The following is a 27,106-nucleotide window of genomic DNA, read 5'->3' on the forward strand; positions in this document are numbered from 1 at the left end:
TCGGGGCCCTAGGCACTGTGTCTACTGTGCCTGATGGAGAAGTTGGCCCATTTTTGCTGCTAATGTCGGAGAACTCGCTGCTGTAATCACAGATACTGGAAGTATTGCTGATGGACTGCCTAAAAAAAAAAAAAAAAAAAAAAGGTCCAGGCCCAGCTTAGCACTGGCTCCAGAAGAAGCAGCTGTAGGTAGCAGGAGGTTACCTAGCTGAACACAGGGAACAGGGGCAGGTGACCCCCTCACAACACTCTTCTTCTGTCGGGCTGTGCTTTGCCGTATTCTCCTGACCCAGTGCAGGAGAGCTACACAAGGAATACCGGAGAAGGAGAGCAGGGAAGGCCTTCTGGGAGGCTAGCTGCCACAGATCAGTGTAGCCATCACGCAGAGGAAGCCCATGGAACATTTGTAGCCCTGCAAAGGCTTCCTTAGGCCTTTTCCCAGTCAACATCATCACCCCCTCCAACCAAGAGGTAGCCACAATTCCGACTGCTCTCACTATAAATGGGTTTTGCCAGCCCACGAACTTCATGTAAGTGGAATTGTAGTCTGGTGTATTTCACTTGGCCTTGTCAGATGTGTGGGTGTGAGACTCATCCATGTTGCTCAGGGCACGAATTCACCCTTTTTATTGATGAGTAGTATTCCAGGGTCTAAAAATACCATGCCAGACATTGGGGTTATTCCCAATTTAAGCTGTTATAAATAAACGGGCTATGAACATGACTTTTGTTTGAAATATGCACTCAGTTCTTTTGGATTCTGCAATAGATTTTTAAAACTGCATACTTAAGCAAGCTGAATTTTATAGACATCCTCATTTAAAATAGCTGACAGCTGTCACTCATGACTTTGGTGCCAGTGGTTACGACTGACTCAGAAATGGAGGGTTGTTGGTCAGACTTATGGTAAAACATTCTCCCCAGTAAGGACACTTGGGTTGCTGATGGATCCAGCTGTGGGTCGCATGTGATTTCCACTCAGAGAGGTTGCTGCCAAAGCAGGAATAACTTGAAACTTGGCTGTCAGTGTCTCACACTGGCGTTCCCTTCTCTGTAGGATTCAGTCACATGACACAGTTTCCTTCGCCTGAGGTGTTTGGGGTCTGATCTTTCCTAAAATTGGGAGTCTAACTCCTATAAACTGAAGACTTTCTTTCTTTTTAAGATTTTATTTATTTATTTGAGAGAGAGAGAGAGAGCATGAGAGGGAGGAGGGTCAGAGGGAGAAGCACACTCCCTGCTGAGCGGGGAACCTGATGCGGGATTTGATCTTGGGGCTCCAGGATCATGACCTGAACCAAAGGCAGTCGCTTAACCAACTGAGCCACCCAGGCACCCTGAAGACTTTCTTCCTATGGCTATTCTTAAAAGTTCAACCATGGGAAAGTGAGAGCAATAGCAGCATTCACTTTAAAAATCAGAGGGTGAAATCCTACTGAAGGGAGGACAGAAGACAGCAGAGATGGGGGGAGGAGGAATTCTTTCTGTTGACAGAGACTGACAAGGCATCCAAGACCCAAAGATCTTTAATTAGCTTCCTTCAATTGGTAAAAACATGACTTCATTCATATTTTAAAATCATCTTAAAGTATTACTAAAAATAAGGGTGAGGGCACCAGGAAAAGATTCTAAAAGTTTCCAGACCCACTAATGCATCATTTATATAACTGAGGGCTAAGTCTAGTTGGAGGGCCTGGAGAAACACCTCTCTTTGTCTTGGTTTATCTCACTGTGTTTGGTATGTTAAGCAGACCAAAGCTGGGCCGGTCAGCCAGTGGAATGAGAAATAAATTATTCTAATTTTTTCTAGAGAGCACATAACTTGGTTTTTTTTTTTTTTTTGTCTGTTGTTCTCCATATTTTGAAGTACAGGTAAGTACAAAAGCCTGAGCTGACTTTGGACAAAGGGATGAGAAATCCTAATACGGTTGGCTCTGTTCACAGCGGGGCCCCCACGTGGTTCTATGCCTGATTTTTTAGCATCTTGTCACAGTGAAATAACACGAAACCAACTGACCAGCAGAGATAAATGTAGTTTCCCTCATTTTCCCAGGAAGGTAATAAAACATTAACTCACAGGCCCATCCACGCACCACACAGCTCTCGCATCTCTACAGCGTGGCACAAAGGGCGGGAACACCTCATTTTATTGTGCTTTACTTTTTGTGCTTTGCAGATACTGCATTTTCTTTACAAATTGAAGGTCTGTGGCAACCCTGCATCGATCAAGTCTACTGGCACGATGTTTCCAACAACATTGTTCACTTCGTGTCTCTGTGTCACAATTTGGTAATGCTTACAATATTTCAAACTTTTTTTTAAAAGATTTTATTTATTTATTTGACAGAGACAGCCAGTGAGAGAGGGAACACAGCAGGGGAGTGGGAGAGGAAGAAGCAGGCTCATAGCAGAGGAGCCCGATGTGGGGCTCGATCCCATAACGCCGGGATCACGCCCTGAGCCGAAGGCAGACGCTTAACAACTGCGCCACCCAGGCGCCCCAACACTTCAAACTTCTGCGTTGTTATTCTATCTGTTATGGTGATTTGCAATCAGTGATCTTTGGTGCTGCTTTTATAATGGTTTTGGGGCACCACGAATTGCTCTCATAGGAGGCAGTGAACTTAACCGATAGATGTCCTGCGTGTTCTGACGGCTCCAGCCACCTGCCATTCCCCCGTCCCACTCCCTCTCCTCAGGCCTCCCTAGTCCCTGAGACACAACAGTATTGAAATTAGGCCGATAACTAATCCTACAGTGGCCTCTCAGTGTTCAAGTGAAAGAAAGAGTCGCACGTCTCACTTTAAACCAAATGATTAAATGTAGCAAAGAAGGGGTGTTGAAAACTGAGGCAGGTTGGAGGCGAGGCCTCTTGCACCAGTTAGCCAAGTTGCGAATGCAAAGGTGAAGTTCTTGAAGGAAATGAAAAGTACTACTTCCACGAACACATGAATGATGAGAAAGTGAAACAGCCTTATGGCTGAGGTGGAGAAAGTGTGAGTGGTCTGGATAGAAGACCAAACCAGCTATAACATTCCCTTAAGCCAAAGCCTAATCCAGAGCCAGCCCTTGACTCTCTTCAATTCTGCGAAGGCTGAGAGAGGTGAGGAGGCTGCAGGAGAAAAGTCTGACGCTGGCAGAGGGGGGTTCATGAGGTTTAAGGAAAGAAGCCGCCTTCATGACGTCGAAGTGCGAGGAAGCAGCAGGTGCTGATGGAGAAGCTGCCGCCAGTGACCCGGAAGATCCAGTTAAGGTCATTCATGAGGGTGGTTACACTGAACAACTGATTTCTAATCTATATGAAATAGGCTTATTTTGGAAGAAGATGCCATCTAGACTTTCACAGAAAGAAGTCAATGCTCAGCTTCAAAGCTTCAGAGGACAGGCTGGCTCTCCTATTAGGGCTACTGCAGTGGGTGACTAAGTTGAAGCCAATGCCATTGACCATTCTGACAATCCTGAGGCTCTTAAGAATGATGCTAAGTCTGCTCTGCCCGTGCTCTGGAAATGGCACAGCAAAGCCTGGATGATGCATGTCTGTTTACAACATAGCTTACTGTGTATTTTAAGCCTGCTGTTGAGACCTACTGCTCAGAAAAAGAAAAAAAATCCTTTAAAAATATTACTGTTCTTTGGCAATGTACCTGGTCACCCAAGAGCTCTAATGGACTATGAGATTGTCATTGGCGTGACCTCTGACCCCCCTGAACTCAGGAAACTCCTAGAAGCTTCTAACTATCAAATTCATCTTTTAGAAACTAACCAACAAATTTCTGGAACAGGAAGAGAAACATTTGAATAGATGCCAGGACTATGCCTGCTCAGATGAATCAGAGCGTGCCCTACCGAGTTACCTCAGCTCTGCCATCTTTATTATAATGTTCAGATCTCCTCTGAATATTCCACCCCTGCCCCCCCCCCCATGAGTCTGCTCACCCCTGGTTGGGGAGTCATTCCACATGATCTCCTTGTTTGTACAAATAATGACTTTGTGAGGGAACCCCACTGGGTGTAGTTTCTGTCTATAACTCACCAAAGAGTGGATGCGCATTGGTTCCATAACAAGATGACTGTGGCTTTCATGCCTGCTAACAACACAACATCCATTCTGCAGCCCATGGGTTAAGGAGTCATTTTGATTTTTAAGTCTTATTATTGAAGAAATACATTTCATAAGGCCATAGCTGCCATAGATAGTGATTCCTCTGATGGATCTGGGCAAAGAATATTGAAAAACTTCTGGAAAGGATTCGTCATTCTAAATGTCATTAAGAACATTCGTGATTCATGGGAAGAAGTCAAAATATCAACATTAACAGGCGTTTGAAAGAAGTTGATTCCAACCCTCATGGATGACCTTGAGGGCTTCCAGACTTCAGTGGAGGAAGTCATTGCAGATGTGGTGGAAACAGCAAGAGAACCAGCATTAGAAGTGGAGCCTGAAGATGGGACTGGCCTGCTGCAAGTTCATCATAAAACGTGGATGAATGAGGAGTTGCTTCTCATGGATGAGCAAGGAAGGTGGTTTCTTGAGAAATAATCTACTCCTGGTGAAGATGCTGTGGACATGGTTGAAATGAACAAAGGATTTAGAATGTTACATAAACTTAGTTGATCAAGAAGCAACGGGGTTCGAGAAGAATGACTCCCAATTTTGAAAGAAGTTCCATTGGTAAAATGCTATCAAACAGCATCGCATGCCACAGAGAAATCACTCATGAAAGGAAGAGTCGATTGGTGCAGCAAACTTCATTGTTGTCTTACTTGAAGAAATTGCCACAGCCACCCCAACCCTCAGCAACCACCACCCCATCGGTCAGCAGCCAAAAACACGGAGGTAAGACCCTCCCCCAGCAAAAGCTCAGATGATGGTTAGCATTTTTCAGCAATAAAGTATTTTTTAATTAAGGCATGTACATTCTTTTTAAAGCTATAAAGCTATTGTACACTTAATAGACCACCATATAACGTAAACATAGCTTTTACACGCATTGGGAAACAAAACAATTCACGTGACTTGCTTTATTGTGATATTCACTTTATTGCCACTGTCTGAACCCGGACCTAAATATCTCTGAGGTATGCCTCTACTTTCTTTCTCGGTGACGAAGCAGAGGCAATGCTTTCTGATAGATGCCAGCAGTTCCTAGAAAATGTTAGGATTGGTTTCACAAATACAGTTCTACCAATTGGAACTAGAATCATTTCTAGACAACCATGTATTTTCATTTGACATTAGCTCCAGGTCCTGACCAGTCACCATCCTGTCCTCTCCAACTCACAGCTAGAGTTCTTTGATGGCTGAACAAGCTCACCGAGGGCAAAGTTGTGGAGCCAAAATCTGGAATTTGTCAACACTTTTGGTCATACTTCATGAGGCTTGTTGACCACCCTCCTCGCCTCCTTTGACTTTCTCCTCTCTTGATATACATTTCACTTCCTGTTCCTGTCCATTTCACCTCACCTCCTTGGCTGACTTCACATCATCCTTCAAAATCACTTCTCAGTTTTTTCCCCTCGCCCCAGGGTCTCCCTGGGAACTCATTTCATCCAATGACTTTAACCATCACTTCTACATACATGATGCCTGAATCAGTAGAAACAGTTTTGTCCTAAACATCAAGCTGCTGCTTCCAACTGCCTTCTGGAATCTATTTCACACATTCTTCAAACTGAATCTGTCCAGATGCTCTCTCTCTCTGTCCCCACCCCAGTTCTGCTTTCCTCTTTCTAACACAGTTATTGTCTCCCCCACCATGTAAACCTTGGGCGTGGAAAAGAATTAACCTAGCAGACCTGAGACTACCAACATTAGAAAGTTTTGCTTATGAGATCGACCATTGGCTGGCACCTGGGGACTTGGCTAGTAAATGTTCCCTACACTGATCCAAAGCCGTCCCAAAATGACAATGGCTACTGTGTCTAACCTGTTTGTATACAACAATGTGGTTTACACTGAATGTCTGTTTTTCTTCTGAAAGTCTGAAATTTTGGTAAATGCTAGGCAGAGGGTACCTGTGGGACCAGCTCCCAGCTGAAAGCCTGGGAGAGTCTCTGACGACCTTCCCCAGTAGACAACACTTGTCAACGTTGCCACATCTCATTGCAAGAGGAACTGAGCTCATCCTGTGTGAATCCACTGGAAGAGGACCCTTGGAATCTTGCACCTGGTTTCCTCCATCTTCACTCCATTTCTCTTTCCCTTTGCTGATTTTGCTATATATCCTTTTGCTGTAATCTTAGCCATGGATATTACCATGTGATGAGCCCTGGGAGTCTTTCTAGCAAAACACCCAACCTGCGGGTGGTCCTAGGGTCCCCTGACATATCTTAGTATAATCCTAACCCTCTTTTCCTTGCTATGTTCGATTAATCACCAACTATCATTAGCTCTACCTCTAAATTTTAAATTTTTTAAAATTAAACAAATTTTTTATTTTTAAAGTAATCTCTACACCCAACATGGGGCTCAAACTCAACCCTGAGGTCAAGAGTCACATGCTCTATGGACTGAACCAGCCAGGTGTCCCTCTACCTCTAAATATTAAAAAAAAAATCTATCATCTATTTATTATCTATCTATCTATCTATCTATCTATCTATCTATCATCTATCTAATCTATCATCTAATCTCCTGTGTTCACCACCCTCATTGCCTTGAGGCTACAACTGCGACTGCATCTGGGCATTGCTCCCCTCGCTTTCCTCCACTACGGAGAGCAAAACCCCAAGACCGGGGAATAGCACCAGGCCGACGCTATGAGGAGGTTCTCTCTGAAAGCCAGTTTCCTCAGCTGCAACAGGTGGATAATGGTAAAGCCTATTCCACAGCATGTGTCAGGGATAAATGAGAAAAGGCATATGAACTTCTATGAGATTCTCTGTGTAAAGTGTTTAGCACATAACAATCCTTCTGTTTCTATTACTGCTATTCACGATCTGCAGACCGCACCTGGTCACTTACCCCTGAGGCTCAGCCAGTTCTAGCACTGGAACCACTTTGTGAAATTAGGACCTCAGTTTCTTATTCCTCTCATCTGCAGTGCAGGCCCACCCCAAAATGCGTCTCTGTGGGATCCCAAGTAGCCTGTCATTTGTGGGGGTGCTCTTGTCCTCTGACTAGGTCTCCTGTGTGGGAGAATGATGAGACAAAGCTTTCTTGTGGTTGCAGAGGGTGGGGGCAGCAGGGCAGGAAGCCAGAATGGTCATGGAGTTCTCCAGATACCAGATGTTATCACTGTAAATATTGACAGTTGTGCAAAACCATCAGTTATTGCAGACACCAAAACCACTGCAGGGGACTGAAGAGCCAGTAGCATCATGGGCAATAAAAATAGAAATTAAGACACACACAGATCAGTGATGAGGTGATGGATGTGTTAACTAGATGGGGAATCCTTCCACAATGACCATGGATATCAAATCATCATAGTGTACAATTCAAAGTTTCTGTTTTCAGTAGCTTCCGTGACTCTCCCAGGAATTTTTGTCTGAGTGAGAAACTTGTGGAATCATTACTAAAGTTCCCCACAGTTGAAATAATGAAATCATAAAGCTTAAAGATCTACTCAGGCTTTCGAATATCAATACATTTATTGACAAAGCTGAATTATTCACTCTAAAATTCCATGCTATTAAAAATCACATAGAAATAACTAACTTCTGATTAAAAACAAAGAGGAAAAAGTAGCAAAGGCAACTTGGGTAGTACATTAACTTTATTTTGAATTATAACATGGAATATGTCATCAAACAAATGGATGTAATGAAAACTTTAGTACTTCAATTAACAAATGATTTGCATAGGAACTGCTAGTTCTGTCTGAGGATGCAGAGCTCACTGAATTGTGAATTAGATTAACATAAAATAAAAATCATAAAAAAATAAGAACCATCTGCCTGTGTGCCAAATAAATGCAATTTTACTTCAAATAACAGACCTTTAGTTCAGTCTCTGGTGAGTGGTTAATATAATCATCTTCCCTTCTATGGATAATACCATAATCTCATCCACCAAAGGTGATCCTTCTATGCTAGAGACCTCTTACCTATAGCACGAAAACCCCCATTAAATATTGTTAAAGCTACTGGATTCATTTTTATGGCCCTAAAATTGATCAAGAACATTTTCCACTTAAAACAACAGGCCAAGGACAACATATCTTAGTGACACATTAAGTTTGTGATTTCATCCCATTTTGTCTTTTGGAACTTTGTTATCAGTGTCCATAGTACTGTTTTGATTTCTATCAGTGATGAGCAACCAGTTTTGGCCTAAGGGCTAACAGAGGGGGGGAAATAGAAAGCATTTAAGGCCACACTATTTTCCTCTTCAAAACGAACATAGCTTTATGAAATTCCCGTGGAGGAAGGTGTATTTGTACTACTTGGCTAAGTAAAAGAAAGTTGGTGAGGAAATTGGCACTGCTTTTTAGCAACTAAAAGGTTTCTATCTGGGTATTTAAGCAATACAGACAGAACTTGCGAATTTTCTATCCTGAAATTAGATTGCGACTTGTTGCATAATCAGTAAGATGGTAGACATCTGTGGGGGCTCTGTGGGTTGCTCATTACTGCCTTTGCTTGTGATATTGATCAAAATAAGCTGATTTCTGTTGATTATTTTCTTGATCATAACAAACTTTAAAAGAATTCTAATTCTTCCATCACTTACTGACTTAAAAATAATGCTTTTAGTACCACTGCAAGTTGGTTAAAAAAAAAAACAACTTTGGGGATTGCATTTCCTTCCATCTTAACATGTCTTTACACAGAACATTGACTGGAAACCAGAACAGAATGTGAAAAGAAAACTAAAGATGTATTTAAATAACAGAAATACCATCAGCGTTTATTATGGTAGATTACAGAGAGACGGTCTAATTTTTGTGTGTGCAATTAGGCACTGACTGAGGCATTTAGACACCACTGATTATAAAGTGCATTGAACATAAATTTTGACTCCCCTCCAAGGAATAATTCAATAAAACTCAGGTTTCTTTCTTGGCCTCAATCAGCTCAAGAACATGCATAGATGAACACTTATTAAATACTAATAACAGTCTTTTATTACTTATACTCCTGCAATAAAATAGCGACATATCGTACTTGCATATGTCACATTTTATCCAAGGACCTCAAGGTCATCGTGTCAAGCAACAGGACTGCACAGCATATTAAGTCTACTTAGTTACGGCATGGGAAGCAGATTCCCAACAATAGAACCAAAATAAAAGTTCAAAGAGACAAGCCTAAATTTCCCGTGGTCTGTAATTTTCTGAGTTTCCAAATTTGCCACTCGCATCCTACCGTACCTACAATATTGATTCTAGATAAAAATGATTCTTTACGTGTTAGGAATAAGATGAGGATCGCCTCGCAAATAAAGTTTGTCTTTCTCACGGTTCAACAGTCCATCTTGAAAAATCACATGGTGGAATGTCAGAAGTGGCTCTTTAATGTAAATTTACACATCATTGCTTCAGAATCAACGCGGTTACGATCTTTGAGTAGAAGAGAACATTTTACACTGGAATGACATACACGTATGTGTAAAATATGAGGGAGCTATATGTCTTAGCACACGTACATTCAATGCAAAAGCAGAAGCATTCTGATTCACTGAAGATCAGACTTTCAGTCTTTTCAAGGCTTTCGTCATCTTGCTTGAACCTCTTCCAGGGTATAACTCTTAGAGTTTAACTGAGAGACCCAACTTAGTGTGGTTTCATATGAGTTTCTGTGGACTCCACGAATTTGCCAGGCCCCACAGTAGTGGGGGGTTGTAGGCCAGCATGAGAAGCCCATGTAAGTGAGGGCAAGGGGTCCCTGAGCCTTTCTGTTCTTGACTCAGGGCACAGAGCCCAGCTCTCCTTGGTCAGGGACCCAGGGTGGGCATTCTGGGCAATTCCTTTCTTAAAGGAATTTCCAACACTATTTGAAAAGCAATTTCTTTTTGGACAATGTGATTAGGGTTTCTATCTTTCACTCGAATATGGAACTAAGTTAGCTCTTCCTGGGTCCTTCTTTACTTCGGAGGAGACGCAGTATACGTTCATTTTTGGTTAGTTCTGCTGGAAGTTCATTGGCCTGAAAGAAGATAAGGCAGGCATTAGTGAGTTCCCACAGTTGGGATGATTTTAGGGACTCCAAAGAGGGGCCCCTCACCCAAACTTGTTCCTCTGCTGATGAAAAACCTCACCGGACTCACTCTTGTTTTGATCCCTTAAAGATCTCCTTTAATCATGTAAATATCATCTGTTATTTTCTTATCTCATCATTAGTTATTTTTCTCTCTAAGCCGTATCCCTAGTACATTGTGATCTCCTGGAGGCCAGCGTCCACGTATGATTAATCATCATATCCTCATTTCCAGCACACTGCCTGGTGCATCTAGTAGGTGCTCAATAAATGCTGGTAATGTTAAATTTGATACTTTACATTTAATTAGTATGGGGCAGTATGTCTGCTAGGGACTTGAGACTCAGGACAGGTATCTGTTGATGAGAAAACAGGAGGCATTCAGAGAATAAGAGAATCCTGGTCAACAGCAGCTTCGGTGGCCACCACTTTCCCCGATCCTAGGGTTTCACTGACTGTCCTCTCTTCTTGTCATGCCGCTGCAACACATTCTTTGTGCATTTATTTCATGAGTGGGTCCTTACCCCGTGCAATAGATGTTATGGGGGAGTGGTTCTCACACTTTTTGGTCTCAGGACCTTTTTACACTCTTAAACATTATTGAGGATTCCAATGAGATTTTGCTTTTTAACTTCTTAGAAATGAAAAGGAGAACATTTAAAAATACCTTAATTCATTAAAAATCGTAAATGCATTGCAGGGTAACATAAATAACACTTAGGAAAAACAACCAAATTTTCAAAAACAAAAAAGCTAGTGACATGAGTAGCATTGCTTAATAGATTTGCCTATTTCTTGAATGTGTAACTTAATCAAAGACATTTGGATTTTCTTATCTGCTTCTGTATCCAATTTGTTGTGATAACAGTTGTTTCGGTTAAAACACAGGAAGAAAATTCAGCTTTGCACAGATAGGTAGTTGGAAAAGGGAGAAGCATTTTAACAGCCTTTTCAGCTCACTGTGGATTCCCTCCTTTGATGCTGTACCCGTACTGAACAAGGGATAGTTTCTTAAAGGTACTGCAGTGTGCAGTCTGAAACCATATCGATGAGCTTTTTACATTAAAAATCCATAGATCGATCCATCTATAGGTAGAATTTTCCCCCATGTATGATTTGTAACATCACACACTGGCCATGTGGAAAATAGGAGCTCAATGAGTTATGCAGATCTTTTAAACGCTGACACAGGGGGTCATACAATCTCAAAAGCTCACCTTCATTACTATTAGCCCTGATTCGACAGAAAAGCCTGCAAGTATTAAGAAGCTGTCTGGCTCATGCGGTGGATACCTGTTGTTCTTTGAAGTAAAAATGGCGCTCGGTGCAAAAGCAACTGGCTCAATTTGCAATTCAAGCAATGGCGTGAGTGCTTTTCCCCGGGAAAACCCTTGCACCTCAGTACACGGCGGAAGTGCCTGATGCATACTTCCCATTTCCTTATGTAGAATATTAAAAAGATGTATGACAAGGGTCCAGATTTAATAAAATTGAAATTGTTTACTGCTTCATCAAAGATGTTCTTAAGTAAATCTGGTATTTGTGTAAAATAATTTACAAAATCTGTAAAAGAACTCACGAAGTTTTGTATAATCATTTGCTGGTACAGTTTATACACTTGCTTTGACGTGTAAGGTGCCAATAGTTTCCCCCGCCATTGCTTTTACACCGTTAGAGCAAATGTCAGCACAGTGAAAAGGGCCCATAACATCTTTGTATTATTAAGTGTATTGATTTGATTTCTTAGACTTCTTGAAAGGGTCTTGCAGACTCTCAGGGGTCCACGGACTATACTTTGAGAACTGTTCTTATAGATGAATCATGGGATGTTCTTGGGATTTCAGGGGAGGCAGTTAAAGGGTAGAAAGGCACCCAGAATAGGGGAGAGGGCTTGGATGCAGATGTTACCTGTCTCACATATTTTTTTCCTCCCATAGCCACACCTGGACCCCCCCCACCCCCGCTTTATCTGGGACCCTGATCCTAGGTGAAACTCCTGAAGTCCCTACCTTCTAGGTTGGGTCCTGCTCTTTGACACCCCCCCCCCCCACCTGCTAGCTGGGACCTTGCTTGTCAGGAATTCTGCACGGAGTTACTGGGAATTATGTTTGCCACATATGATCCTCTGCACAGCATGTCCTCTGGCCTCACTCCAGTCCACCACAAAGGACCCTTGATGCTGATGCTGTATGGAATTGGGCAGGAAAATATTATGCTATGTTACTATAGACCAGAGGCCCCTCTAGAGGCTTCAGATTTTACTATTAGTTCCTGTAGGCACAGACACTGTATAGGCCTAAAGCCCGGGCCTGCGCACAAACGCTCCCGGTAGACAGACGGAAGCTCCACCTAGTCTCGGAGTATATTCAGGAATAACGGAGCTGTTTCACGTGGGTTCCTGGTCCTTGGTGAGCAGGTTGGCAGGGAGCCAGAGGATCCTCTATGGTCAGGAGGCAGAGGAGATCTAAGAAACTGTACGTTATCTACAAGCTTGCTTGTTACAGCTCCTGTGTGTAAACTTTACCGTTGAAAAAGGCTTTATATCCTCAAACTGTGTTGTCAAGTTTTGGTCAATCGCATTGGCGTTCCATGTGTCATCCATACAGTTCTGAAATTCTGGTCTCAGTCCTCCTCTCTCCAGGTTGGTCCCCACTAAATTCTCAGGTGGCTGAGGTTGTGTGAACTATTATGACTGCTAGTGCCCCAGGCTAGCCCCCAAAGGCCATCTTATTCATTATGGAGCAGGACTGCAGGCCCATGTTCATGATACCACAGCATCAAAACACTCTCTTTCCCCACCGCTCCTGGGAGAAGCTGTGTTCTGAGCCCTCAGCTGGCAGTATTGGGAACACAGGGCAGGCACCCATGGGGACAGCTACAGTGTGGAGAGTGGCTACTGGGGCCATTGGTTACCCTCTCCTGAGGCATCCGCATCGCAGTCCCAGAGCAGAACTCCACCCCTGGAGCAGAAGATTGCTTCTGTATTAGCTTAGAAGCCATTTCCTCTGGGAAGCTTCCAGTAGCATTCATTACTTCCATGCTGATAGCTAGCTCTTGTCACTGTATTGCAATTTCTTATTTAATTCTTTTTATTCCTCACTACACTCTGAGCTCTTTGAAGGCAGAGACCATGGGAACTCCCTTCACCATTGTCTCCCCAGAACACAGCACTGTGCGTGGTATCTAGTAGGTACTCAGTATGTGTTGAATGAATGAAGGTGAAGAACACCCCCTTCCAGAGTCCTGGGTGGCTGCCCAAATCCCAACACCCTTGCTTCTAGAGCGGCCTCTAAGAGGCTGGCTTCTGTGGGGTGGCTGGTGGGATGGGGGTGGGGTTCCCTGACAATGACTCCCAGCTGTCTAAGGGCTTCTGGTGTATGAAACTCCAGCACAAGCAGTCTCCCTATATCTCTATACACGCAAGTAGCTTTAGGGAGAATCCAAAGTCTAGCATTTTGGTCACTGGAAATTCCCCGTAACCATTATTGCTGAAATCCCAGCAGACGAACAAAGAATTGCATGTTTTTTCAGTTTCCATGTGGTACTGGATGGCTTAGCAAGGAAGATTGATCTCTTCAGGAAGTCTGTGTCCAGGGTCTAAAGATAAGAGCATACGTCTGATTTCAGCTGGCTTATCACACAGCCAGGCCAGCTGTTGGAAAACAAATGGGAGTATCTCAGGAAGAGATAAGCAGAAGTGCTGTCTTCAAGCACTCTAATGGTAAGAACAAGGAAATAATAACTCCACATGCTAAGTAAAAGGAAAATAAAAGAGACTCTTGGCATGTTGTCTAATTGTACCTCTTAATGGTTCCCTTTCAAAATGTCATGAAAAAGGTTCTCTGTGTTTGCCTTCATTATTAAAGAAATTAACACAGCAATAGATAACTTATAAAAGCTCAAATAGGATATAAGTATAAAGTGAAAATTGCTTTTCATACCTTCCTTTATCGATAAGCACTACTCCCACTTCCTCCTTTAAAAGTTCGCAGTTTAGTGTTCTCTCAAGACCTCCCCTACGTGTCTCTCCTCCCCAGGCTCTACCCCTGACTGCCAATGCGCATGCTGAGTAGGAAACAATGGGTACCGGGCATCTTCCACCCCACGTTTGACCTAATTGTAAACTAAGGATTTGGGCCTATAAAAAATATAGGTTGGTTTGGAAGAGTGGCGCAAAGTCCCGTTAACAACATTTCCCCCTTTCCCTTCTACTCTCCAAAGCAAGCTCAAGCAGTTGTCAAGATACGCACATCCGAAGTGTGAGAGCGGTAAACTACTAGGACGTTGATGTTTTTAGGACACCTCTCTGATGACAGCAGCCCATAACTCTACTCCCCGCCTACTACCCCCCAGCCCCATCCTGGGAGGCCGCACCACTGTTAGCTCACAACCACCGATGGTAGAGCCAGGGTTTTTAGAACAGTTCTCTGGGTCTAGATGCACCGCTCCTTCCTACCTACTGACAGCTTCGCACGCCCTCACTACGCGGAGATAGGAAGAGGGGGGCTGGGGCCAGCCTGAGGGACGAGACCCCTGCTGGAGCTTGGCTCTTCCTCACAATCCCTTTCAAAGGCATGTGAGCATCTAATAAAGTCCTCAGGGACACAGCACACAGCAGGCGCTCAGTATACGTACCGCCAACGTCCTTTTACAGGTGAAACAAATCTGGCCCAGGGTGCATGTGACGGGTTATCTTGGGTTAGGTAGAAACTGCCTTTATCTCTTTTGCACAGGAGCCCAGAGGAGTTAAAAGATAGGGAGGGAAAGGCCGGTACCTTGTTTCTCAGGGCTGGGTCCGCCCCTGCTTCCAGGAGCAGCGCGACTGTTTTAATATTCCCACTGAGCACCGCTGCGTGGAGGGCCGATGTCCCATTCTAAGAGAAAACGACAGTGTGTGTCAGGAGTGGGCTCACAGCCTTCAGCACCGAGCCCGGCTTTCATCATAAACCAGCCTGAAGGAGGAGACTCAGGTCAGAGCTTTGCTCTCCCTCACAGTCCCTTTCCAAGGCACCTCGGCATCTAATAGTGTCCTCAGGTCCATGGCAGACAGTCAGTACAAATACTGCCAAGGCCCTTCTGCAAGTGAAACAAGAAATCTGGCCCGGGGTGCACGTGACTTCACGATCAGTCCGTCGGTTTTAAATATATTAGAATTTGCTGCCGCAAAAGCAATAATGCTATGTCAAACATTTTGTTTTTTTCTTCAAGGACAACATATATAGTTTCCGTGCTTCCAGCCAGGCTGGAGAAATGGCTGGCAAGCCAATGGGCCGACCTGTCAGCCCAGCTACCTGCACTCCACTCCCTCAGGTGGGTGGGAGCGCCACTGTGGGGTTACAGGCGTGAACACGTGGGGTGAGGAAACCCCTAAGCCCTGAGGTGGAGCATTTTTTTTTTTTAAGAATGAATTTTTTTTACCCCCAAATAAATCCAGTTTCTCTCCAGAGGTTTCTTTCTTTCTTTCTCTTTTCTTTTTTTTTTAGATTTTATTTATTTATTTATTTGACAGAGACAGCCAGTGAGAGAGGGAACACAGGCAGGGGGAGTTGGAGAGGAAGAAGCAGGCTCCCAGTGGAGGAGCCTGATGTGGGGCTCGATCCCAGGACTCTGGGATCACGCCCTGAGCCGAAGGCAGACGCTTAACGACTGAGCCACCCAGGCGCCCCTGAGGTGGAGCATTTTTGAGCACAGAAGGGCCCGCTGGATGGGTTGCTGACATTTTAGGAAATGTACTGCAAATATTTATTGAACTAAGGAAGCATCTATGTGCAGCACGTAGCCAGATTCTGGGAGGGGAGAGCAAGAGACTATAACAAGCCTGATATAAGAATGATGGGCAGTCACATGACATATGTTCCAGGAGGTGCATATGTCTACAAAAATGTCTAAATATGGGGCGCCTGGGTGGCACAGCGGTTGGGCATCTGCCTTCGGCTCAGGGCGTGATCCCGGCGTTATGGGATCGAGCCCCACATCAGGCTCCTCTGCAGTGAGCCTGCTTCTTCCTCTCCCACTCCCCCTGCTTGTGTTCCGTCTCTCGCTGGCTGTCTCTATCTCTGTCAAATAAATAAAATCTTAAAAAAAAAAAAAGTCTAAATACAAGCTTAGTTCCCACATTAGCTACTTAGAATAATAGTATGCTATTTTCTTATTTTATAAAATATAATGCCTATAGAAAAATTCCAGCAAAGTAGCATTTTCCTTTCCAAAGCAGCACGTTTGCTTTTATAACATGTATGACAACTCACTTGTCTGATAACATTTCACCCATCTAAATCTTCACCAACTTGACAACTTCATCTCTTTGTAACATGGCTGAGAATAAAGTACCAAGCTGAAAAAGAGCTCTTTGAAACGAGACTAGATATTACAAAGTCCATTTCTGAAGCTCATTTCTTTTATTCGTAGAATCCCCTTTCATCCACTATTCATTCTTACTTCACAATGTTAATGAATGTAGCTTTCCGGCTTCCAAGCTCATGGAAGGTTAGAAGTTGTTCATTGGGACAGAGAGAAGGGCCAGCATTCTGACAACAGCAGTCCTATATCAGCTGATCACAAGAATAGAGCCTAAATATATTAAGATCAGATACAGACTGTCCAAAAAGCCTCTGGGATCATTCAAGGACAGGTTGACTTTTTATACATCAATAAAGCCTGAGGGCACATCCCCAAAAGTGTGAAGCCAATGTTCCAAGTTTAGAACAGGTTTCCTGTCCTCAATTTAAGAAAACAGTAGGGTATACTGGGGGTCTGCAAACTACAGCCTGTGGGCCAAATCTAGCCTGCGGCCTGTTTTTCTATGTCCTGGCAAACTAAGACTTGAAAAAATTAAAAGAAGACTATTGTGTGAAAATATGAAATTCCAGAAATACAATGTCATAAATAGAGTGTTAGTGGCATGCAGCCATCCTTTGCCCGCCCCCACCCCCACCCCACCCCACCGTGGCTGCTTTCATGCTACAGGAGCAGAGTTGAACAGTTCCAGCAGAGACTATATGGCCCACGAAGCCTAAAATATTTACTCCCTGGCCCTTTATTAAAAAAAAAAAAATTGCCACCCCCGGTATATACCGTAATTTAGAAATAGCTTAGTCTCAAATGGTTAAAATTTAAAAGAGGCTTTTGGGGTTCTGTTTCCTGGCAGACCCAGCTCTCCAGAATGACATATTCTTTGAGGTGTCTGGATATGTGAGGCTTATTTTCTTTCACCTAAGATAACAGTGCGGTTCTTTGCTGCAGATAATGAAGGGAAGAAACATAAGAACCTGTCCCCATGTTTCGTGGGACACAAATCATGTGTTTCATGAGTGGTGAAAGATTTTAGTCGATTGATATCTATCTATCTATCTATCTAGATATGGATATAGATATAGATATCAAGACAGTTTACTTTCCAAGTTAGCAATTTAATTACTACTATTTTTTCCCCCTTGGAAAACTAAGTAGCAACAGACTTTGGTTCCCTCTTCTTACCACCCCATTGCAACCAGTACCCATGAATCTCCAACATTAAGAAATTGTAGGTAAGTTCTTTCAAGAACGCAACTAACCATGTGAATTACACTCAGCTTCTTCTGCAGTCCTCAGGTATGGGCTTCTGAATTTTTAGCCTCTCTTCTACAGATTGTAAAATTTCTGTTTAAGTCTTACCTTCAAAATGCCAAGGGTGGGTGAGAATTTCAGCAACTCTTCGATAACATCGTTATACCCTTTGTTGGCTGCTTTGAGTAATGCTGTTGTACCATCCTTAACAGAGAGGAAAAGAAAAGTTGACTATTAACATATGTGTGTGTTGGCTAAGAACTAGATGTTAGTTGAGAACCAGGAATATGCTTGTCAGAACAGGTGAGTGGAGTAAACCAAAGTAAGAGTGGGCCATGTCTCTTAATCTAGGGACCTTTTAGAGCGTATTCAGTTCTCCGTGAAAGAATGCTAGACAAAATATGTGACTTATTATCTTAGAACCCTGCCATTTGGGAATTCACATGCTTTCAGTCCCTTAGAACACTGGGCAAGAGGCGAGGGGAATATTAAGAATATATTTTAGGACATAGATGGACCAAAGAGTCATTGCAGTTTGTGACTTAGTGGATATTAATGTTAAATTATTTTTAATGATTTAAATAATTACTGAACTGTATTTACTGTTTTAAATTTTGAATGTGCCTTTCTTTTTGCTTTGTCTTATACACAGCCTTGCTCAAGTGTGCCCCATGTATCTGTCTGTGGGGGTTGGGGTGGGTCGATGGGGAGTAGGAAGGGGATGGATTGAAATCTGTTAAAAAGAAATGCAAAGACAAGTTCAAGAATTCATATTCAGCCTCTGTCATCACTTTTTGGCCTGGGAAGAGATTTTCCAAATTCCTTTCCGCCCCCCCCCTTTTACGTATCAATTGCTGTATTTGGAGTATTCAGCTCACAGAATTCTTTAGTAAAGGAAATATCCCAGCCTGGTCTGAAGGTTTAGCTGGAATCAGGAAGAAAATAAGATTAGAGGGTATTTCTTTTCTGGTTTCAGAGATGTGGGAAGAAGAGAGAGAGTGGGAGAGAGGACAGTGAAGTAGGCAGGAATGTGTCTTTACCCCTTTCTGGGCTCAGACTTGGAGAAGGGAGGCAGGTCACATAAGCAAGGGTAATACTAAGGGGAAAAGGCCAGACACTGTAAAAACCAAACCAAAACCAAAAATAGTGCCGTCAGGCAGCAGGGTCTCCCCAAGCTGCCCTTAGTTCCTATGGGCCTCAGGTCCTGCTGTGGGGCCCATCGAGGCAGACTTCGGTGACATTAGCATTGCTAGGTGGAGGCCAACGGGGGATGTGGTGCAGGGGTCTGCAGCGAGGGAAGCCGGGTGAGGAGGAGCCCCAGGAGCATTACCGGACCCCATAACACGGAGGCTGCGACCCCACCTGCATCGCGGTCCAGGGCCAGAGGGAGGCGCAGCGCCAGGCGCACGCGCGACTGCTAGGGACACCCCGGAGGACAGCCCGTCGCCTGGCTCCTACCTCCCGCATCCTCCCGGGTTCATCCAGGAGTCAGCACAGGTGGGGCAGGATCTCGGAGGATTAAACATCTTATCCCTGGGGAGACTGGGCAGCACTTGCTAAGTTTCAGCTGACTCGGACATTTACTTTTTCTGCTGAAGAGCCGGTGGAGGGTGGGAGAAAACCCGGGGGGAATTACAGACCAAATAAAGGCGCGTTTTCTCCGCACGTCCAGGCCGGGATGAATTTTGGAGCTTCGGTGCACGCACTTACCCCCCCCCACCCCACCCCACCCCCCCCCATTGCGACGCGATCCACAGCGGCGCCGTCCCGTCCTGCTGGCGAGGGGACACGCTTGCTCACACCAGGCCACCCAGCAGCCGCCGAGCAGCNCTCCGCGCAGCAGCATGACCCTCACCACCTCGCTGTGGCCCATCTGCGACGCGATCCACAGCGGCGCCGTCCCGTCCTGCTGGCGAGGGGACACGCTTGCTCACACCAGGCCACCCAGCAGCCGCCGAGCAGCAAGGCAGCACCCACAAACAGCGCCCCCCCCCCACATGAAGACGAGGATTTTAACCCGTTTACACAGACGGGCATCTGGCAGTGCCTGGAACACCTGCGTGATTGCCAATACTCGGGTTTGGGGTTATAATACAGCCATTTTATGACACGATCTTTTAGCCCGCAGTGTGGTGCAGGACTTCACGGAACACGGAGTGGGAAAGCGGTTGAGTTCCTCACCAAAGCAGAACCAAATCTGACAAAGCCAGGGGGGAGAGGCCAGCATGTATTTATTTCCCCCAGATTCCATCAGTTTGTTTGCTTTACTGGTAGATTCACACAACACACCCTGCTTAGTGGGGGCCCTCGTTCCTGCAGGAGGAGGGCAGTTTCCTTGGAGGCGATGTGTGAGGGTCAGAGAACTAAAGACATTTTCCCCACTCTTCTATTCTGGTGTCTAGAATCCCCCACAGCCATGTCATTTTTAGGGACTTTAGTTTTACCCAGGATGTGATATGGTTTCTTCTGGGAGGGGATGCACACTAGCGAGTTATAGCAGGGCGACATTTTTGGTAATATTTCCTGTGTATTGTTCCCCCTAAAGAGCCTGTTTAAGTGAGTCCTACACCATGAAGCTTAAGGGTATTGCTCCAGCGAAGAAAAGGTGAAACATCCAAGGGAGGGAGAAGGGTTTGATAGGAGGGTGGTTCCTGCCAGATGGAAAGGAAAACAGAAAACCCTTCTAGTGCTGGAAGGAAGCTCTAGAGAGGGCGTGGGGGAGCTGGAGGTCAGAGACGCGAGTGTCCATGTTTTCCTCCTGGCTTGAATCTGGGTTAGGTAAGCACCCAGATAAATTATGGTGAATTTCAGATGGAAAAGGATTTTCTCCTGTTCTTGGGATGAAACCCAGGAAAACTGCAGGCCTCTTAGAGAAGCCCTGCTCCTGGCTGGTGCCTGAGAGAGATAATAGAAATGGGTGAGGGAGTCTGGGACAATGGGCCAAAGACATCCCCCAGTACCCCTGGTCCTCATCAACGAGACATCTGTGCACCCGGGAGTCCTGGCCTGCCTGTGGGAAATTGGAAGTGCTGGGTAAACAGTGGCCCGGAGTCAGCCTGGGGCTGGGAAGATAAGGCCAGAGAAGGTCATGATTTCACCATGACAGGTCAACAAGGTACCGGTTCAGGATACTCATAGACAGGAAAGGCTGGACAAACCAGCACAAGGACCAGACATAAGTGTCCCCACCCCACCTTAATGCCAGGGTGATAGTCTGACCTCTGAGGACTTAGGCCACTTTGGAGGGAAGGGCAAGGAGGAAGGTGGAGGAAACATAACCCACTAAACTTGGGCTCTGAGGTAATGACAGTAATATGGCCCCATGGGAGTGTTTTGGTCAGATAAGCCTGAATTACTCATCAGTGGGAATGGGGGCTGAAGAGCAAGATGATTCAGTTAGAGAACATAAAGCTTCATTTTCTGCTGTGGTATATAATTTCAACTCCAGTCTACTAGCCACAGCAGACACAGGATTCTCGCCCATTGCTGTCCCGGCAAAGGGACAGAGGACAAAGAGGCCTGAGTGGGGTGGTGGGGGATGGCAAATCAGGAGCCTAGAAGGATCCGGGGGTGCTGAGGGGTGGTAGGAGGACAGTGGCACCCCTGTGTCTTGGGAGAGATGGGGAAGAGGTGCTGAATGAAACAAGATGGAAGAAGGACAAATACTTAGAGCCCTTAATGCTTTTACAAGGGCTTCTTGGGAATATTCTTGAATCTGAAGATGATTTCTTATTAGCAATAGAAATAATACCTTCCTTTGTACTTTCCTTTACAAAGCATGTCTACATTCATTATTTAATTTGTTTCTCCCAATTTAGAATCATTCATTCCTTCATTCACTCAACCAACCAACAATTATTAAGTATCTTCTAAGTCTCTGGCAGAATACTAAAGAAGACATGGTCTCTGATCTCAATGGAACCCAGTCTAGTGGAGAAGAGACATGGAAATTTCAGGATGATTACAGTGCTTTAATAAAGTATGGAAAAAAGTGCCCAAGATGAACCAGGAGAGGGGCCTTCTTACTGTGTGGGGGTTATGGGGATCAATTGGGGTGATATCTGAGCTGGGCTTTAAAGGAGGACTAGGATTTGCTGGGGGCGGGGGGAGCACATTCCATGTAGAAGGAAGAGTATTTACAGTCACAGGGGCTTGGACAGGCGTGGCTGGTTCAGGCAGGGTCGGAAATCCAGCGGACTGCGGCCCAAGGGATGTGCGCTGGAATGGGGGCGGGGCGAAGGGGGCAGGAGAGGGGAGTGGGGTGCTGGAAGCTCTTGATCCTCCTTACCTGCTCTGGGCTCACTTGTTCTTTGTCACTATGTCCACCAGAGGGCAGGCAAGGAAAGGCAGCGAGCACGAAGAGGCCAGCTGGTGGCTTGTTCAATGTACCTTCTAAGGGCTTGCTTGTTAGTAAAATGATTTTGATACTAACATGTGGAAAAATGTTGAGAGGTGGTATATTGGGAACAAATATTAATAGGATCAATTCATAACAGTAACGCTAACACTGAACTTTTATCACTTTAATTGCAATAGTCACGGTAGGTGGAAAAGGAAGTCACCACCTCCGGGTTATGAGACCTTAGCCAAATCACCCTGCGCCTCTGTTCTCGTCTGCAAAAATGTTAGCCTCTCAGAGATACACATGGAAACATATAGGAAGGTGCTGAGCACAGGACTGGCTAGGTGGGCTTAGAAAATATAGTAACTGAATCTGCATATTTATCCTGAAAAACGATAAGCACCTTAATTTGTACTTTTGTTTATTAAACGTTCCACATGCTTTTTCTGATTTTCCCAGTTTTCCTGTGAGATAACTGATTGAACAGGTAGGAATGATTGGTAAAATGAGATTTGTGGTTAAACCAGGAAGTTGAATGTGGGTTGGAGCATTATTGTCAAATCAAAGTATTTATTAGTTGATGATCTAGCTTGTGGAGAGAGGTTTTCCCCTTCTTCTGTACACCTCAGTTCCTGGTTTCTCTTATTTTTTCCTACTATTATAATGGTCAGAGTCTTCATTATAAAGATGACTTCACAATGAAAATGATAGAAATTAAGTCAACTTGGCTCCTTTTTGTTGAGTTTTGAGAGAACTGGAGTTGGAAAAACATTTAAAAATTCATATGTTTTTGACTAGTTCCTGACAAAAATATATAGTTTTAAAATATTTAAAACAAATAAATTACAGTGAAATAAATCACAGGCAGTTGGGACCTCTCTGGCACCTTTTTAAGAAAAGGAAAGAGGACACTTAGCTTGAAGAACAGGATATTCATGGGGTTATGACAGCTGTCATTTACTGTTTGTGCGCAAACCAAGCAGAAAAGGATTTAGACCAATTTTGCATACCAAGTGGCACAAAGAGGGCTGATGGGTAAAAGCTACGCGAGACTTTGGCTCAGTGTAAGACAGGCGGTGGTGAGGGCTGGTTAAAGACTCAATAGTAGTAATGAGACCCCCACGCCTGGAGGGGTTCAGCAGTGGCTGATTACCACTCAGCAGGAGTGTTGGAGGATTCATGTACCTGATAGATGGTTACACAGGTGACGTGCACAGTTCCTTCTGACTGGGTTATCCCCTCCTTCCAGCTGAGATAATGTTTTCAAGTATCCTCTAATACATTTTTATAGATAGATCACAGCATGAGATGGAACATATGACATGATTTGTATTAGAAAGTAAATGTTGGATCATTTTAGCTAGGGTCCTAAAGATGATTTAGAAAATGCATTAAAACCATTTTATTCCATGGGAATGAATATATTTAGTGGCACTAGCTTTTTGCTTCTGCTGCTTCTGGTCCTCACACTTAAGCTACTTCCATCTATAGGCTCAAGCCAGACAGAAAGTCTTGGGGACCAATAATTCTAAGTTGGAGGCCCAAGAGATCTAAGGAATCTCATTGGTAGCAGAGGGGGTTCAATACCAAGACAACTTTGCTACCAGCCCTACCCTGACCTGGAGCCCAGTTCTCATTACTGGGTCCCTGCCTGGTGTCTCCAGGCCAGATAATAGATCTGTAAAAGATGATACCAGATGCCTGCACTGCCCAGCCTGACCCCATTCTCCCCATCCACAGGTGCTCAGATCAAGGATGGGCAGTCCAACCAGTCCACTGTGCCCTGGTGTGCAGAGCTTAGTGGCAACAATGACATCGCTATCCCAAGAGTTTGGTAGTCTGACTTATAAACTTAGGGACTATATACAAGATGAGTAGGGAGAGGATGCTAGAAAAAAAAGGAGGAGGAAGGGGCACCTGGGTGGCTCAGTCATTAAGCGTCTGCCTTCGTCTCAGGGCATGATCCCAGAGTCCTGGAATTGAGCCCCACATCGGGCTCCCTGCTCCGCTGGGAGCCTGCTTCTTCCTCTCCCACTCCCCCTGCTTGTGTTCCCTCTCTCACTGGCTGCCTCTCTCTCTGTCAAATAAATAAATAAAATCTTAAAATAAAAAAAAAAAAAGGAGTAAGAAGAGAGAACGAAAGGCAAGAGGGAACTTTGAGATGATAGAGACTACATGGCTCATAAGAGAAAGAGTGCAACCCTGATTTCTGATGGGTTTCTATTCCAATGAGGCCTAGATGAAAAAGAAATCATAATAGCAAAGGCACCATAATTATCCTTGTTTAACAGATGAAAAGCACTGGACTAAATCAAAATAAATAGCTTCTACACAGCAAAGGAAATAATCGACAAAACTAAAAGATATCCTACTAAATGGGAGAAGATATTTGCAAATAACATATCTAATAAAGAGTTAGTATTCAAAATATATAAAGAACTGATACAATGCAACACCCAAAAAACAAATAATCCAGTTAAAAAATGGGCAAAAGACATGAACAGACATTTCTCCAAAGAAGGCCTACAGATGGCCAACAGACACATGAAAAGAGGCTCAACATCACTCATCATCAGGGAAATGAAAATCAAAACCACAATGAGATACCACCTCACACCTGTCAGAATGGCTAAAATCAACAACACAAGAAACAACAGATATTGGTAAGGATGTGGAAAAAAAGGAAATCTCTTACACTGCTGGTGGGAATGCAAACTGGGGCAGCCAATGTGGAAAACAGTATAGAGGTTCCTTAAAAAATTGAAAATAGAATTACTATATAATCCAGTAATTCCACTACTGAATATTTACCCAAAGAATATGAAAACACTAATTTGAAAAGATATAGGCACCTCTATGTTTATTGCAGCATTACTTATAATAGCCAAGACATGGAAGTAATTCAAGTGTTCATCGATAGAAGAATGGATAAAGAAGATGTGGTGTGTTTGTATACACACACACACACACACACACACACACAATGGAATCTTGACATTCGCAACAACAGGGATGGACCTATAGGGTTAAGTGCAATCAATCAATCAGAGAAAGACAAATACTGTATGATTTCATTCATGTATGGAATTTAAGAAACAAAACAAATGAGCAAAGGATAAAAAAGGAGAGAAAGACAAGCTAAGAAACATACTGTTAATTATAGAGAACACACTGATGGTTACCAGAGTGGGTTGGGGGAGATGAGTGATATAGGTGAAGGGATTAAGAGTATACTTATCATGACGAGTACTGAGCAATATATAGGACTGCGAATCACTACATTATATACCTGAAACTAATATAACACTGTATGTTAACTGTACTGGAATTAAAATAATAATAAGAGAAACCCAAAAGAAACCCCTGAAATTCAGGGAATATAAATGACTTGCTCAAGGTCATGCAGTTAATAAGCAAAATGGACTATGTTTCATTTCCTCAAGTATCCATATCCCCATAATTCACAAGCTACTCTCCACCCAGAGACGTGGATGTGGCTCCCTAGCTGGCCGTTACAGTCTTCCTGGGACTGGTGTCCTGGCCATGAGCTCAGGCCCTACATCTGAGCCGTGTTCTGGTTTGCAGTCACTGATCACTATGTCTTCAGCCTTCCAGGCCTCACTGGAGCTCTGCTCAAACGATGGGGTATCTTCCGGAGTGAATATACCTTTTCAGAGTGCCTACCATGTGCAGAGGGCATGCAAGCAGTGGGGCCTCCCTGTTGCTGTCTGCTTCCACCCCCAAGCTCTCAGGACACTGTGGCAATCCGTTAGCCCTACTTTCTCCCATTGCCCACCACTGGGTTTGCCCCTCCAAGCTTGCAACCTGGGAGAACCATCACTACGCCAGCATCTCTGCATACAAGTGCAAACCAAGGCTAATGAAGACACTTTATGAGATGACCTTTCTGTCAGGCTTCAAAGAGATCCTGATTAGCACACTGAGAGGACAAGTTAGAGATGAGTGATGACAGGCCAGTCTCAGCCCTGGGTAAACACTCAGACCCTTGCCACTCTATGAAAGTACTGTTTAATAAGGGGGATGAGGTGTGTTGGGACAAGTATATATCAAAGCATTTTGTTGATAGAAAGACCAAATAGCCATCTTAGCTGGTGATTAAAAAGGCTTGACATGGGGCGCCTGGGTGGCACAGCGGTTAAGCGTCTGCCTTTGGCTCAGGGCGTGATCCCAGCATTGTGGGATCGAGCCCCACATCAGGCTCCTCCGCTATGAGCCTGCTTCTTCCTCTCCCACTCCCCCTGCTTGTGTTCCCTCTCTCGCTGGCTGTCTCTATCTCTGTCAAATAAATAAATAAATAAATAAAATCTTTAAAAAAAAAAAAAGGCTTGACGTGTATCAACTCTACCTGCCGTGGTCACATGGAAGGGACCAAAGATGAGTTTTTAGCTTGACTATAGAGTAAAATGATCTCGGTGACTCTTGACCTCTTCAGGACAAACTAGGAGGAAATATTTTTCACGTTTCAAATCAAGATCTTAGTCTTTACGAAGTCTGCCTATGGCTTTGTGATTCTGATTCCTTCTCACAAAAGCCCTAGAAAGGTTTTCAGTTAGTTCACCCATGATAGGGTTACAAGGAAAAGCCATTGCTACTACTGGTCAGATTCCCCGCAGCTCAGGTCAAATGTCAGCTGAATCATTTCAGGGCAACTCCATTAACATGCCGTCACAGGGCACCATAAAATGTCAGGACCCCAGAGAATGGCAAGGGCAAAAATCATAAATCAGATCTTTCTAAAAACATTAACAAATGAAATCGGGCAAACATCCTTGTCTTTATTTTATAAATTCAAGACTTTTCTGACAGGGACTCCATGCGTCAGCTGAGATGTCAGAATACAACCCTGGTTTCCAAATGCCCTGCCGATGTCATAGTCTACCATGCATGGGCCATTTTAATGGAAACGTTTAATTATACTTTTTTTTAACCTCCTCATAACTTGTGACAAAGTCAGCCGGGACTATTATCACTTTTGCCATATAACCCTGCTTGTTTTCTAGGAAGGGAATTAAATATGTGGAGTTTACTTTTTTTTTTTTTTTTTTCAGAGTTTACAGTT

The 27,106-nt window shown here is 44.1% G+C and overlaps 1 protein-coding gene across 1 annotated transcript in view; it reads right to left on the reverse strand.

Annotated features, from left to right (window-relative positions):
* Positions 1-9,438: 9,438 nt before the first annotated feature.
* The window catches only part of ANKRD29 (ankyrin repeat domain 29), a 66,121-nt gene continuing 48,453 nt past the window's right edge, over positions 9,439-27,106 (reverse strand). Inside the window, exons 7-11 of the mRNA XM_034642195.1 lie at positions 19,495-19,590; positions 19,015-19,101; positions 17,793-17,888; positions 14,915-15,013; positions 9,439-10,088 (exon numbers count right to left, since the gene is read on the reverse strand). Coding sequence (XP_034498086.1) covers positions 10,005-10,088; positions 14,915-15,013; positions 17,793-17,888; positions 19,015-19,101; positions 19,495-19,590 — 462 coding nt within the window. The 3' untranslated portion in view covers positions 9,439-10,004. The remainder of the gene's footprint in view (positions 10,089-14,914; positions 15,014-17,792; positions 17,889-19,014; positions 19,102-19,494; positions 19,591-27,106) is intronic.

This window comes from Ailuropoda melanoleuca, chromosome 14 (assembly GCF_002007445.2).
Source record: "Ailuropoda melanoleuca isolate Jingjing chromosome 14, ASM200744v2, whole genome shotgun sequence".
NCBI lineage: Eukaryota > Metazoa > Chordata > Mammalia > Carnivora > Ursidae > Ailuropoda > Ailuropoda melanoleuca.